Raw genomic sequence first — 16,272 nt, 5'->3', positions numbered from 1 at the left:
TCCAAAAAGGTGAAAATAAGAATAAACAAAATTAAAAAAATCAATGTAAAAAGATTTAATACTTGTTTGCTGGAAATGTGTGTTGTGAAGTTAGAAATATCCCTTGGGTAAGGTTTTACCTAATTCTGTCTCACTTTGTGTTTCATAACTATCCTGGTCTCATGTAACCTAAAGATGTTTCTCAGGCATAAATGTGTACCCCTGAGAATTGATTACCAAGACCAAAAAATTGCTTATTTACTTTTAATTTGTAGAAAAGATGTATACGGTAATGTTCTTGTTGACAGATTACGACTGTTATTAAGCAAATGTAATCAAGATCTGTTATGTTGTGCCGCCTCAACAATTGTTACAGTTATTTTGCTTCCTTACTACTATCATGTTTGTGTATTTACAGGTTGTTCTTAATGATGACCAGACTCTAGAAGAAGGGGAAAAGATTGCTCGTGATCTTCAGCAGAAGTTAGGAATAACTGAAAAGGATCTTTGCTCAGAAGCGTATATGGACATGATTCTTAAGAAATGAACTAAAGTATGTAGTCTTTAGTTCATTATGCACTGTATTTAGTCTTATACTAGTAAAACTTTGGCTATGAAGGTTTTGTGACACCCAGTGTATTTTTATTAAAATGAGAAATTTTTATGTTATTTTGGTTTTAAATTTTATTTTATGCTGTTCAACTCAGTAATTGCAGTATAAGTATTGTGGTACTAACAATTGGAGAATGGGGAGGATGTTGCACAGCTACAAGAGAAGACCAAAGGGAATAAATAAAAAATACAGCTCTTAAACTAAACTAAGTGGATGTTGCAAAGAAACTACTCTGGTAGATTTGTCCCTATTTTTTCCATGGAATAGTTCCTCCATGAATGATGATAAAGTCAGATAACTTAAATCAAGCTGTGTTTAAAATTTAAAAGAGGGGTTATGTTCCTAGTGAAAGCAAACCCGTCCATCCCATGGGCCTATACTATCAATTACTTTTTGGCTAAGTATAATTGGATGCTCTCTCAAATAGAGGATGTATATCCTATATACAAAAAATATGAAAATATAGCTTTACCTCACTTCACCACTTTTTCTACAGGTCAAATAAGGTTGGAGAAATATTTTCTGGGCTCAGTTCGTGTCGCTGCGCGAAATATCTTTAATCCATTATTTCTAAGGTAAATGTACTAACACATACCAGAGAAATAAATAAAATAAAGAAAAGGTCAGTACTACTGACTCGCTCACCCTCCAAGAGGGTGTCGGTATGAACACTATGGCGAGTGAGACCACTACCACGATCCACTTGCCAATAGAAATCTCCCACTACAAAATCCCCACTAGAGGGGAGCCGACCCACAGAGTGGGCAGCAACTACTACTACTCCATCCCATGCTGCCGATGCTGCGCCTCTGGTGGCCATCCTTTTCAGTTAGCGCACCGCGTACACGTGCCCTTTTTTGCTCTGTGTTTTTGTGCCCCTATCTTGGATTTATAATATGGAGTGGCAGCCATCGCAGCAGCTAAGTTAAGTAATCAGTTGTTATTGCTATTGGGTTTTTTCCGGCCTTGAGTCAGTATTTGCCGTTTTTTAGGTATAAATACGGGCTCTTGGTCGGAAGCATGGCAGCATGGTTCTGCCTCGTGGCGGGTTCGTTCTTGGTCTTCCATACCTAGAACCTTCCCTTATTACCTTACGCTCTATTGTTAGTTATCTATTTTATGTTAGGGGTTCCAGCTACTGGGTTTATGTCATGCATGCATGTCTTCTTATCTTGCGTAGGCATCTTCCATCCAGACCCTAGCCACAGCTCTTAGTATCGGACCCCGGCTAGCTTTGAGTGGTAGACTTTCTTTCGGGTTAGTCGTACACTCCTGGATTTTTTCTCCTACTGATTTATTTTCTTACTTTACGTTACGTAAATTTTGATTATTTTTTATAATTTTAGGTTAGCCTACGGCGTTCTGGCATATTACGTAGCCTAGGTTCCGTATTTCATTGGTCTCCACCATTTAGTTGCTTCCGCTCATCAGTCGTTGCTTCTGTATAGCAGCTCACTGATTAGTTGGTTGCTTTAACCTAGGCTATGTTGTTTCATTGTATTCGCATGTTACCGCTCCGTGGTCACCATGTGATCACGGAGCAGCCAGGCGCCTGTCCAGTCACCTTACCCTCCTCCCGCTCTTCCATAGGGCCGGGGGGGGGTTAGGTCTGTCCTCGCTCGCTCCACATACCCGTGCCTGCCTCCTCTCTCCCTAGGCGGAGGGAGTAGGGGGGGGCTGGACAGACCCAGGACTGGACCTGACCGTTCTCTTGCTTCACGGCGCGCTCGGATGACTAAGGGGGGGGACTGGCCTTCTCCCCCCCGTCATTATTACTCCGTCGCTCCATTGTTAGCTCGAGTCTGTTTTCGCCCTCTCGCTCTTTCCCGGCTTACTGGTGCTCTTTATTTTACCGGAGCTCCGGCATTCACGTGGAAAGGTGCTAGTTCACCCTTGCGGGCGGACTGCAGGCGTACAGTTGGTCTTTTTCCTAACCAACACCCGTCTCGCTGATATCGCGACACGAACACCGCCGCCGCAACCGGATTTATTCCGGTTTACGTTCTAGGGCTTTAGGTTTAAGTGTTTAGTATTTAATTTAAACTATAGTAAGTTTAATTTAAGCTACCTTAAGCCCAAATCCCTCCGTTACCTACGTTATCACACCGGGACCTCTCGGGGTTCTAGCCTATTCAGGCGGTAAGGGAGGGGTTATGCCAAAAATTTTTCGCGCTCCGGCATGCAGCGGAGTTCTTTTAGCCTTCTAGCCTGTAAGTGATGTCTTTTACGATGCTCATGATCTTTTCACTTACAGACCACAATTGTTGAGCATCCAGGATGCAATGCCATGCTCCAGGACCCCTGTGGGCATGAAGTCTGCAGATCCCATGCTCCATGCGCGACTCCGCCGACGGGAATCTACAAGTCTGTTTCCACGAAACCTGCACCATTTGCTACGATCTGGTGAGCCAGCTCTTGGACGGGGTAAGTATTTCCCAACTCCGTTCGCAAAATCCCTACAAAGGTTGTAGTTCTTAAGTTTAATTTTAATCTCTTATTTTAAACTTAAGCTTGTTTTATATGGGATCTTGCATCCCCTATGTTTTTAGACTAAGCCTATTACTTAAGTTTTAATCTTAAGTTTAAACTTAAAACTAACGAATACCCTCTCTTCCAGGCTCCCGCCGTTTAGAGATACCGCCTGGCAACCCTGAGGGCTTGGGTCGGCGGTTTTCGGCAAGAACGCCGCCAAGGGACAGCCCTACATTCTGGAGAAGAGGTTGGCTGTCCTAATCTTCCCCGGCGGCAAGTCAACGGGTTACGTCGACCCGGCAGAGGCAGCCCCGACTATGGCGGCGATTCAGCAACAGCTCGCCGCTTCGTTAAAGGAACCAGGCCAAGATATCTCGTCGGAAGTCGCGACACTTGATCTGAATATAGAGCCAATGGTAGGTGTTGACGACCTGTTGGTCGAGGTAGGTACGTTGGACGCCCAAGGGCTTCCCTTGGGCGCCACTGGGTATTCTACTCCTGCGATAACTCTCCAGCTCTTCCTTCCAAGGCTTTACAGGAGCTGAGCTCCTTTATACTTCTCCTGATGCTTCAGTAAGACCTAAGGTCAAGGGACAGACAGTTGTAAAAACCTAAGCAAGACGTCGTCGTCGTCCAAAAAGACTTCGTCGGCGTCAACATCTCGTAAGTCTCCGGCTACGAACCCCGGAGCAGAGAGGTCTAGAGCTTCTGGGTCCGGCTCCAAATCCTCAAGGAGCAGGTCTTCCAAGGAGAGAGGGACCCACATACTCCGGCGGAGGTGTCAGCCGTTTCTCCTCTCCTTTGGTACCTGTCAGAGTTACCCAACCACCTCCGCAGCAGCTCCGGGCTTTGGATCCCAATGCTGGTCTGTTGCAACACATGGGGGATTTGGTTGGTTCTCTGAAAAACAGTATGGAGCAGATGTTCTCCCGGTTGTCCCGACAGGATCACCTCCCAGGATAACATCATCGCCGAACTTAGCCAGGCTCCTCTAGCTACTCACCCCCACCTTTCGGCACAGGTATAGCTCAGCTTCCGCCTCATGACTCTGCCTCCGTTCTCTATGAATAACCCCTGGAGGGTGGCATCATACGCCCCCTTCCAGGACGGGCTTATTTCAATTCCGGAGTGTGGTACTCGAAGGATTGAGGACTTCGAGTTCTACCCGGAGGGTCTACAGCCACGTTCATTGGCTACGCCAGAGACTCACTGACGCAGCCATGACTAGAGATGACAAGGTCCCTAAAGAGACAGTCCTCTACTCACGTGACCAGGCTCAAAGAGAATGGCTCAGGTGTTTAAAGGACATGGATTGTTCAAAACACGAAGATTCAACCTTTTAAGAGTCCCTTCACCATTTTCACAATGGAAGAGGGAACTCCGCTTCCCTTCCTTACCAAAATAGCTACGGTCACTACCAGCGGGCCAGAAGGGGGAGTCGTTTTACCACAGACTAAGGGGAAGCAGGACCCCACAATCTCCTTTGCCTCCCTCACTCGGAGAATTGTGGGGAAGATCTGCCCAACACTTTTTCGGCGGGCAAAACTCAAGCCAGACTGTGCTATGGATCAGGTTTGAGAAGCTGCCTAGACTTCCGGACAGCCTCATTCAGGCTGAGTTTGAGGCCAAGACTAGGCTAGCCAGGTCCATTAACACCATGGCCATGACGGAAGTGGCTACCATTTCTTACGGTTCTGAGCCACTCTTTAAGCTTCTCACCAAGTCACTGACACAAACGGTTCAGTCTGACATGTTTGAGTTCGCCACAGCCAGAACTAACTGTCGGAAGCATGTCCTCCAGGAAGCAACTATTCGTCATGAACCGAATAAGTTGCTTTCATCCAACATCTGGGGAGCAGACCTCTTCCCTGATGCAATGGTAAAGGAGGTCCAGGCGGAAGCGACAAGGCTTAACCAAAGCCTTAAGGATCGTTGGGGTCTCACTGCAAAGAGACGCCAAGACCAGGCAGCAAGGGGTAAGGCTCAGAGGAAACCCAGACGTTTCCAGCCTACCAGAGAAACAACAACGCTTCGCCCAGCTGTTTCGACTGTTCCGTTGGTGCAGGAGGCCCAACCCTCTACCTCCAAGGCTCAATCACAGCCCATCTACGTGATTTCCCCCCAGCCTCAACCTTCCACCTCTTACGCTGTCTCCCCAGCCTTCAACCAAAGTGTTCGAAGGCCAGGCCTTCAGCAGTATGACCGCTCGGGTAGGGGAGGCAGAGGTAAGGGATCCTTTCGTCAGAAAGGATCAGGAAGGTCCCTTAATAGGGGAAAACACTTCCGGGGAGGCGCGGAGGTTACCAGCAGCAATGAGAACTGAAGGTAGGAGGGAGGCTGTTTTCTCTTCGGCACCGGTGGGGATTCAGCAAAAGAAATGGGCACAAAGTATTGTGTCAAAAGGCCTGGGTTTGGAGTTGGGTTGCAAATACCGCCTCCACCCAGACCTTTCCTTCAACTTCCATCAAAAGATTTGACGGAGTATGCGGAGGACCTCCTTCAGAAAGGAGCAATAGCGAGAGTCAACAGATTAAAATTTCAACAAGGGCACTTATTCAGCGTTCCAAAGAAAGGCTCACAAAAAAGAAGGGTAATCTTAGACTTATCCCGTTTAAACTTGGCCATTCGCTGCGACAAGTTCAAAATGATCACCATCTCGCAGGTGCGGACCTTACTTCCACCCTGTGGGTGCCGTCACCACCTCTATCGATCTTACAGACGCATACTATCATATCCCTATTGCAAGACACTTTCGCCCTTATCTGGGCTTCAAGATAGGAGATCAAGCATTCTCCTTCAAGGTAGTTCCCTTCGGTGCTGAACGTGGCACCCAGGGTGTTCACGAAGTTGGCGGAAGTGGTCGTCCAACAACTGAGTCTCAGGGGATCATGGTAGTAGCGTATCTCGACGATTGGTTGATTTGGGCTCCAACAGTCGAGGGAATGTCGCAAAGCCACACTGAAAGTAATCCAGTTCCTGAGTATCTAGGGTTCAAGATAAACAGGACAAAATCAAGACTCACTCCGGAGTCCAACTTTCAGTGGTGGGCATCAATGGAATCTATACCTCCCATACTCTGTCGATTCCATCAGCCAAGAGAAAAGAAATAGCGAACGTCAGTAAAGGCAGTTTCTAGGACACAAACTTGCTTCAAGGAGAAGCCAGGAAAGAATCCTGGGTTCACTCCAATTTGCATCAGTGACAAACATCTTGATGAAAGCCAAACTGAAAGACCTAACCAGAATCTGGCGCTCACGAGCAAATGTCAGATCCAGGGACAAGTTTATCATCAGTCCCACAGATTCTACGGAATCGTCTACGCCCTTGGGCAAAATTCAAAGAACGAACCTGCAATATCAGTACCCCTTCAGTTTCCTCCTCCGGGGATTACCATCCACAACGGACGCTTCATTAAGCGGCTGGGGGAGGATATTCTCAGTTCAAGAAGGTTCAAGGAACTTGGTCACCCCAGTTACCGCCAGCTTCACATAAATGTACTAGAAGCAATGGCAGTGTTCTTGACTCTAAAAAGGTTAACGTCGCCAAAGAACTCCCACATAAAACTAGTTTTGGACAGACGCAGTGGTAGTCCATTGTGTAAACAGGGGAGGCTCCAAGTCACGACATCTGAATCATGGTCATGGTAGCCATCTTTTCCCTGGCGGACAAGTTCAGTTGGCACCTCTCCTCCACCCATATAGCTGGAGTGAGAAACGTCATAGCAGATGCTCTATCCCGATCAGTTCTCTGGAGTCGGAATGGTCACTGGACAACAGTTCGTTCCAATGGGATTCTCCGGAGGGTTCCAGGTCTACAAGTGGATCTATTCGCATCTCAAGGGAAGCGAAACACAAACTCCCATGTTATGTGGGCCCCCAACCTGGACCCTCTGGCCTATGCCACGGACGCCCTGTCCAATAGATTGGAACAACTGGGAGAAGATTTATGTCTTTCCTCCAGTGAATCTTATCCTGAGGTACTGAACAAACTCAGGACGTTCAAGGGTCAAGTAGCTCTAGTAGCCCCAGACTGGCCGAAAAAGAGCAATTGGTACCCCTTGATTCTGGAACTGGGTCTTCGTCCTCTTCGAATTCCCAATCCCAGGCTCTCCCAGTCAGTACAAACCGAAGACTGTGTTCGCTTCCTCAGGAATTCTCAAAACACTAACTTTATGGACTTCATGAAGTTTGCGGCTAAAAGAGATGCGAATATTGATCCTCGAAATATTCTTTTCTTGGAATCTGATAAAAGAGATTCAACTTTGAGACAGTATGATGCTGCAGTCAAAAAGTTGGCAACCTTCCTGAGAGAATCAGATATTAGAATCATGACAATCAATTCAGCTATATCCTTTTTCAGATCTTTATTTGAAAAAGGCTTAGCAGCTAGCACTATTACGACAAACAAGTCAGCCTTGAAAAAGATTTTTCAACTCGGGTTCAGCATAGACCTTGACAGACTCTTACTTCTCGTCTATTCCCAAGGCTTGTGCTAGACTTAGACCTTCAGTGAGGCCTACGTCAGTATCGTGGTTCTTAAATGATGTTCTAAAGCTGGCTTCAGAAACAGATAAAATACGACATGTTCATTTATAATGCTCTTAAGAAAAAACTCTATTTTTATTAAGCTGGCTTCAGGAGCTAGAATTTCAGAACTGTCGGCGTTATCCAGAGATCCGAATCATATAGAATTTCTTCCACAGGGGAAGTTCTACTTTCTCCGGAACGTAGTTTTATAGCAAAGAATGAGGATCCTTTGATGAGGTGGAACCCGTGGAAGGTTGTACCCTTCCACAAGATGTTTCTCTTTGTCCAAGTATCGACCTTACGAGCCTTTCTGTCCAGGACATCCTCATCCTCGTCGGGTCCTCTCTTTAAGAGAGAAAAAGGTGGTACTTTATCTATTAAAGGTATCAGGCAACAGATCCTGTACTTTATTAAGCAAGCCAACCCTGATTCCTTCCCTAAAGCACATGATGTCAGGGCAGTTGCCACCTCAATTAACTATTTCCAACACATGAATTTTGATGATTTAAAGAAGTTATACTGGATGGAATCGCCGACAGTATTTAAGCGTCATTACTTAAAGTCCTTGGAAGCTCTGAAATTTTCAGCAGTCCGCGGCGGGGTAACATATTTCCTTTCCCCCGACTCTGCTTAATCTTAAGTAGAAGATCCAGTTTCTCCTTTCTACCTATCTCACTCAACAGTGTGTCTTTACCTACCATGTTCATCTACGGTTACCTTGAGTCTTAGCTGCTCTTATGATGGTACAGTGGGTGCCCCTTATTTTTTGCTAGGGTCACTCACAATTGATTGTATATAATGATCTCTATGATGTGGTACCCTTATTTTTATGCTAGGGTGAACACATCTACATTGCAATGGTTACGGGTTTGTATACTAAGTCATATACATTTGTATATATTATTGTCGAAGTTGTTCTAATTCAGTTTATTATTATAATTGCTTTATTTACTTTGTACATATTAACTATACACAGATGTTAAGCTCAACATATATTCCATGTAAGCCCTGTACATATATGTTAACTTTATTAAGTTAATTTTAAGGACAATATTTCTATTCTGTATCATTGTGTATATGTTTATTTCTTAGCAATATATTTCTTTTTTATTTTGTTTTATGTTTTATTGAGAACCTTATTTATGTATTTTATTAGTTTCTTTACAATCTTGTGCTATTTCTCTGGTACGATTTCGCGCAGCGACACGAACTGAGCCCAGAAAAGGGATTTTGACGTAAGGAAAAATCTATTTCTGGGCGATGGTTCGTGTCGCCAGCGAAATCCCACCCTACCCATCCCTGTGCTCAAGATTGTCTGCTAACTTCAGGATCGGCCACCAGAGGCGCAGCAGTCGGCAGCATGGGATGGAGTAGTAGTAGTTGCTGCCCACTCTGTGGGTCGGCTCCCCTCTAGTGGAGGGGATTTTGTAGTGGGAGATTTCTATTGGCAAGTGGTTCGTGGTAGTGGTCTCACTCGCCATAGTGTTCATACCGACACCCTCTTTGGAGGGTGAGCGAGTCAGTAGTACTGACCTTTTCCTTTTTTTATTTTATTTATTCTCTGGTATGTGTTAGTACATTTACCTTAGAAATAATGGATTAAAGGATATTTCGCTGGCGACACGAACCAATCGCCCAGAAATAGATTTTTCCTTACGTCAAAATCCACCCTTTAATGAATATTTCAGTATCAAAAAATAAAGAAAAATTATAGAAAAAATTCAGAGCTTTTCATTTACCATAAACTGGAGAATGTTTATGAACCAAATTTCTCCGTAAAGATACCAAAGTAATCATAAACCAAAGGCAATAAGCAAACACACAAACACAGTTAGTCAGTATGTTAACAATGTACAAATATGCATTAAGAAATTAAGCCCAAAGTAAATAATAATATATGGATGAACTAGAGGCTCTCTGTAACTGCTTGTGATATTTAAAATTGTATAACAACTAGAGGTGTGAAGTAGCAGGTACACAAAATATAGTATCCAGGTCCGGGCCACAGTCTTATAACATACCAATAACTTACCATTTCTTGATCTGACATACCACCTCATCTTAGTGGGAGGAATATTATCTTACACCATTCATGTTGAAGATCGGATGGCAACAATGCACCCCAACCTAGGTTTTTATTGCACTGAAGCCTATCGATAAATAAATGACTTCGGTTTAAAAAAAAGGTAAACCCATGTTTGTCAAATTGATAAGCAAGAACAAAAACAAGCTAAGAATATAATATTATTATAATGTTTTTGTGTTGATCCTCTTTCTTTATCTGGTTTCGTTTATTTCATAGATCCCTTATTGTTTCTTGCTTTATTTATTATTATTCGGTATAGTCTCAGTAGTGTTTAAATGAGATGCAGTGCAAGTTTCTTCTTTCATTCACACTAGAACGGTACAGTAACAATTACAGTTTAACAATGAAGACTATGAATCAAAGTGAAGTTTCTGTTGATCGCGACTGCTCTGGGTAGCTGACCTTTTGTCACGGTTGTGCGGTCGGTCTTCTATTTTCTAACTGCTGCTGCTCCTTCGCTGCAAGTTTTCTGGAAGATTCTTCAAAGAAAATGGTCCCACCTAGAAGAGGCGGAGAATAGGCTTTGTCACACCTGGTGGCGATAGTTAGTGGTTGAAGATTATTTAACGCCATCCTTTAGGTGTGATAGATTGACTTATTCCTCCCCTTGTGGGTGGAACTAATGACGTTACCTGAACTGTTGAGTTTTCGGCGAAAGATCAAAAGCTAGGTTGCAGATGAGAATTTTAATGGGAGCGCTTAGATTAAAACTTTGCACGTGTATTCTATTGTTCAAGACTTCCTTTGACTAATTCTCTCTCTCTCTCTCTCGTTTCTCTATTCTTCTTTTTCTCTCTTATATTTATGCCATTCCTAACTAACATTCTCCTAGCTATCATTACATCACTCCGTCACCTACCAAACATTGTCGTCAGTGTTTTTATATACATAATAAAAATGGACATAATAAGAATTGGCAATAAATACAAAGAATTGTTCTCCAACTGTGGAGGAAAAGACATAAGTTTAATAAAATACTATTTAGAATATATAATCATAGTAAATGTTAAGCATATCAAGTCATAAGTGCATCAAATCATAAGCATAATAAATGAACACTCAGAACACTAACATATGAAAACAATAATATAAGAAATAATGTGGACATTAAATGTCAATTATGGTTCATTTCTTTTCATTTCTGTCAGTATCCCTTGTATCTTTTTGATGATCAAATGCCTTACTATTATGATAAACAGAACAATAGTGACTACTATTACCACCAGATTTACTAATGATAAAACTGGCGAAATTTGTTGCTTGTAAAACAAATAGTCATCAACATAGTTCAAGTTTTCAAGTTTCTTTAGTTCTAATTGAGACAATTTAAACTCCTCTATTTCATATGTGTAATTCTCATGTGGCATATGCTTGATGAATTTATATTCGGTGAAAAGGTGTGGTTTATATAGTCAAATTGATTTGTTATAGCTAACTTACATGAAGTTGCAAAAGACTTAACATTTTTTAACTTTTTGTGTACTCATATTAGGACAAGTGACTGTGGATACAACAGTATCTAATAAGAATTTTGTACAAAAATGTCCTTTTCCACTATTATTGCTTCAAAAGTCTTATTAAATGGTTGTGAACACATATCCTTCTCTTGATTCTGTTTTAACACAATTTCTTGAATACATGGTAGAAATTAGTATTGATATACAGGTTGTTTAAATTACAAATAAGTTCTTCATCCCTTAACATGATGCATTCATTAAATTATTTATCATTAAAGAATAAAATAAATAATGCATGTTCTTCTACTGCAAAATGTATATTAAGCCCTTTTCTTATATCATTTGATTCTCAGTTAACATGGGAAATGTGTACAGTGACATTAGGAAATTTGTGGTCTTAGTGTTGAAAGGTATAACTAAAAAAATCCTGTTGTAGAGTACTTTGGCACTTGTTAAGTTATAATACGTAAACATATTTTCTACTAATGGTGACAATGCTTTTCAATTACATAGAACTTAATGTCCTCTAATTCTTTTGGAGTGATTAATGTTTGGTTCAAAATACCTTTGTAAGCAAGTAAGACGGCATTGAGCATGTTTTTATGTTCCTGTAACATCACTTCACTTTCTAGTGCAAAGGTATTTAAAAACTAAATATGTTAGAAAAGGGCTTAATATACATTTTGTAACAATTACAGTTTAACAATGAAGACTTTGAATCAAAGTGAAGTTTCTGTTGACTGCAACTGCTTTGGTTAGCTGACCTCCTTTCGTCACGGCTGTGCGGGCGGTCCTTTATTTTTTAACTGCTGCTCTCCTTCAACTGCAAGTTTTCTTGAAGATTCTTCAAAGGAAATTGTCCTACCTAGAAGAGGCGGAGAATGGGCTTTGTCCTGCCTGAAGGCGATGCTTAGTGGTTGTAGATTATCTAAAGTTATCCTTTGGGTGTGATGGACTGACTTAATTCCTCCCCTTGTGGGTGGAACTAATGATGTCACCGGAACTGTTGAGATTCTGGTGAAAGATCAAAAGCCAATCGCAAGTGAAAATTTTAATGGGAGACCTTAGATTAAAACTTCGCGCGTTATGGCTATTGTTCAAAACTCTTCCTGTGATTAATTCTCTCTCTCTCTCTCTCTCTCTTTTATATTTATGCTATTCCTAACTGACATTCTGCTAGCTATCATTACATTATCGCCTTGAATAATAGTAAAACCTTTGGAAGCAGATACCCAAAAGAACAAAGTAATGGACCATACCATTGCTAAAGAGTGATCATGTCAAGAAGAGATCAATCCATCACCAATAATTGGTACAACAAGAGTAAATGAAACAGGAAACATACATAACACATGTGGATGCAATAAATGCTTTTTTGAATTGTGCAATAATAACAAAAGATAGTTTAACAAACAAGAAATTTTATGATATATAGAAAAAAGAAACCACTGATTTGAACACCCATAATAAGAATGTGCATGTGCTGAGCATCAGAAGTTCAACTAAACCCTTACTTCAGGAATAACCATAGCCAGAATAGTATAACTACATTACCTAGTTTCATGGGAACCTCGACTATTTTACTAACATAATTCTTTGCACCATTAAAATTATGAATGAATTGTAATATCTGCAAATTTCTGAGGAACAAAATTACTTTTGAGTCCCACTATATTTGTTGCCCCTTTAAAAACTTTCTTGTCCATCATTACCAAAAGTAAAAGTAGGAAGAACAGTCACTAAAACATTTGAGAATACTGTAACCCATTGTTGGCTTTTGTGCTTATTCTGTCTCTTCACTTTCCTTACATTTTTGTGAATTTATCTCTAGTACACAGGAAAATTTAAGAAAATTTGTATGTTAAAACATTTAGATAATTTTCTTTTGAACCTAAATTTACATTTGTTCATGAAACTTACCCAGCATATATATATATATATATAGCTGTATTTCTCCGAAGTCCGACAGAAATTTCAAAACTCCGGCACACGCAGTGGTCGGCCAGGTGGTTAGTACCCATTCCGCCGCTGGGAGGCGGGAGTCAGGAAACCATTCCCATTTTCTATCCAGATTTTTTCTGTCGCTGGTGCTGATAACAACTGTTTTCAGTACCTCCGTCTAGGATTTTCGAAACTTTGTTACTTAAGTATTCCATTTATTGAACGTGGATTGTGACTTGGCATACGCTGAATTTTGGTTTGGTTTTTTCTTTAACTAAGATGTCTGGGACTAGTTCAACTAGCACCAGAGTTGTTGTATGGAAGGTTATAAGGTGAGGCTACCGAAAGGTTCGGTAGACCCACACACAGTATGCACGAATTGTAGAGACCATGTGTGTGTAATAGATGACCGTTGTAAGGAGTGTGAATGTCTGTCTGATTCAGGTTGGAAGGCTTATGAATCCTATGTGCGAAACAAAATTGGAGCGCGATAGGATAAGGAGGTCTTCCTCCAGGAGTGCATCAGTCAGTAGAAGTAAGGGTAGTAAGGTTTCTCCTACTATTCCTTCAGTAGTTTGTGCAACACTAAATCTGTTGTGCCTTCGGGCCCTGAAGAATCTGTGGAGGTCAATGCCCTATCTACGATTCTAGAGTCATTACGAAATCTAGAATCTAAAGTGCTCGCTTTGGAGGGTAAAAGCAGTGTTAATGAAGTGAAGTGCAGTGAAAGTGCCCCCAGTGTTGTGGAGGGGGCGTCAGATAGGCCCTATAATGCCTCTAGGCCTGGAACTCTGCGAACTCCCAGGACCAGGGAGACGGACATGTCGAAAGCCGAAGGAGGGTTACGGGGAACTCCCACCGATCTGGCGTCCCATTCGGCAGATCCTGTCGACGATCTCCAGGCTGCCAAAGAGCGCGCTCGTGCGCGTATCCTCCGCGAGTGCTTTTCGTCTTCGGAGGCGTCCTCCCACCCGCAAAGGAGTTGGAGCTTTGGGGGACACTTGCGTCCTTTGAAAAGAACTAAGAACGTCAGAATGTCGCACAGGCGGAACCAGTCGTCCAGTAGCTTTATCAAGAGGAGGACGCAGAACGTCCTTTCGCTCCTTTGCTTTGTGCGGTCTGCGCCTTTTTATGTGGACTACTCTTCCACCGCAAAAGAGAGCAAAGACGCAAGTTGTCGCACAGGCGGCCAGCGTTTTTGGTCCTCAGGAGGAGGACGCTTCACGTCCTTTCTCTTCTGCTGCTTTGCGGTCTTCGCCAGAGAGTTTTGCGGCATTGACGCCACAAAAGAGAACCAGGACGTCATCTGACGATGATGCCTTTGAGCGCCCCAGTCGCTCCAAGAAGAGAACTGAGTCGGTCCGTTTGAGAAGAAATAGGGCTTCCCTCGCCCTTCGCCTTCTCACAGGATCAGCTTTTCACCTGAAAAAGGAATCGTCTCCAACTAAAAGAGTCATCCGTTCGTTATGCAACAACAACTGGCTTCGTTGCTGGCTGAGAGAGAGGTAGAACCGCGTCATAGAAGAAAAGATGATAGATTGCCGATCAAAAGATCTAAGCGGTCTCTCGTCTTCGGATCGCTCTTCTCTTTCCCCAGTGGGCTACGCCCTCTAGATTTAGTGCATCCCACTTGCAGCTGGTAAAGAGCGCGAGGAACTTCCTACGAAAGATTCGTATATCGAGAGGAAGAAAACTCGCCCTACTTTCGAAGCGTTCCCCCTCTCTTCTCATAGGGGCTCGCTTTATTCGAAGATTGACATTCTTTTTGCTGCGAAGCAAGGCGGTTTGCAAGCTGAGATCAGGATATGGACGCTAAGCTGGAACGCTAAGCGTGCGCGTCTCAGCGCGAGTGCTAAGCGTGACGCTCCGCGGATGTCAAGCGTACGCTCGGCGGACGCTTAGGAATGACGGCTCGGTCAAGCGTGACGCTCGGCTAGACGCCAGGTGTGGCGCTCTCTGATGGACGCCGAGTGTGACAAGTTTACGAACACCTGTACAGAGGTTATGAATGACGTTTTGTTAGACACTCATCAGGCCTCACAACGTGATATTTGTCCGGACGCTCGCCTACACTCTAACATTTTAGACACTCCCATCTAGAGATTGTTCAGGAAACAAACACTTCTATTCCTGAACCTTAGATACTAATATACAGAACGCACCTAGTACGTCACAACAGCGCCCTCTTCATCAAAGATTGGACCGAAAGGGCTTCTACCACCTTCTTCGGGAGACCCCTCTGCCGCTCCTACAGAAGAAGGAGGATTGAGTAATATTTCAGAAGAAACAGACGAGGATCAACCTTCTACGTCAGTTTCTTCTGATTATCAAGTATTAGTTCGCTGCTCAGGCTTCTTTTGGAGACGAATCCCAACCCGCAGCTCCTCGCTCTCCTCCTTCTCAGTTTTCATTGTCGAAAACTAGCAAGACTCCTGGTTTGTTAAGATGACGAAGTCTCTTTCAACTAAAAGAGCTTTCAAAAAGGTTCAAGATTGGATGGAGTCGAGGAAAGCACAGGGAAAGTCTCTTTTGCCCAGCCTCCTTCAAGACTATGCGGCAAAGGCAGGCATTTGGTACGAGACAGGCGAAGATGTCGGTTTAAGAGCTCCCGGCATCTGCGCAAGGTGATTTTTGCCAGTCTAGTCGACGCACCAAGGAGGTCTACTCTTTCGTCAGCAAAAGTAGCATGGACTCCTGCTGAAATGGGACCACCATCTTAAAGGCCTTTTTGCGGACAATAGAAGTGTTCAATTTCTTGGACTGGTGCTTGGGACTGCTAGACACAAAGGCTCGCTCGTAGTCAAGATTCAATTAGCCTGGGGGAGCATATCCAGCGTTTCTTGCGTGTATGGATAAGGCCGTCAGGGATGGTTCAGAGGAATTAGCTTCGCATTTTTGTGCAGGGCTCTTAAAAAAGAGAGCTCTCTACTGCAAATTCACTGCGAAGTCAGTATCTCCAGCACAGAGGGCAGATTTGCCTTTCGCCCCTCTCTCGAATCATCCCTTTCCCACCAGGCTATGATAAAGATTGTAGCTGGCAGTCTTCAAGAAAAAGCTACTCAGGACCTCTTAGCGCAATCTTCTAGACGTCCTGTAGTTCCTTCAACTTCTGCAAGATCACAGTTTTCCAAGAAAAATAAAGCCCTTTCGAGGTGGGGCTTCCTCGAGACCTCCTCCTCGAGGAAGAGGCCTTGCAGA

The 16,272-nt window shown here is 43.2% G+C and overlaps 1 protein-coding gene across 3 annotated transcripts in view; it reads left to right on the top strand.

The window, feature by feature from the left end:
• LOC135196949 (adenylate cyclase CyaB-like) overlaps positions 1 to 641 on the top strand; it is a 152,780-nt gene extending 152,139 nt beyond the window's left edge. For all 3 annotated transcript variants that reach the window (XM_064223797.1, XM_064223796.1, XM_064223798.1), the window contains one exon: positions 398 to 641. In XM_064223797.1, coding sequence (XP_064079867.1) covers positions 398 to 526 — 129 coding nt within the window. In that variant the 3' untranslated portion in view covers positions 527 to 641. The remainder of the gene's footprint in view (positions 1 to 397) is intronic.
• The last annotated feature ends 15,631 nt before the right edge of the window (positions 642 to 16,272 follow it).

The sequence above is a fragment of the Macrobrachium nipponense genome, chromosome 18 (assembly GCF_015104395.2).
Source record: "Macrobrachium nipponense isolate FS-2020 chromosome 18, ASM1510439v2, whole genome shotgun sequence".
Classification (NCBI taxonomy): Eukaryota; Metazoa; Arthropoda; class Malacostraca; order Decapoda; family Palaemonidae; genus Macrobrachium; species Macrobrachium nipponense.
The sequence above is the reverse complement of the archived record's forward strand: the minus strand, read 5'-3'. Positions and strand labels throughout refer to the sequence as shown.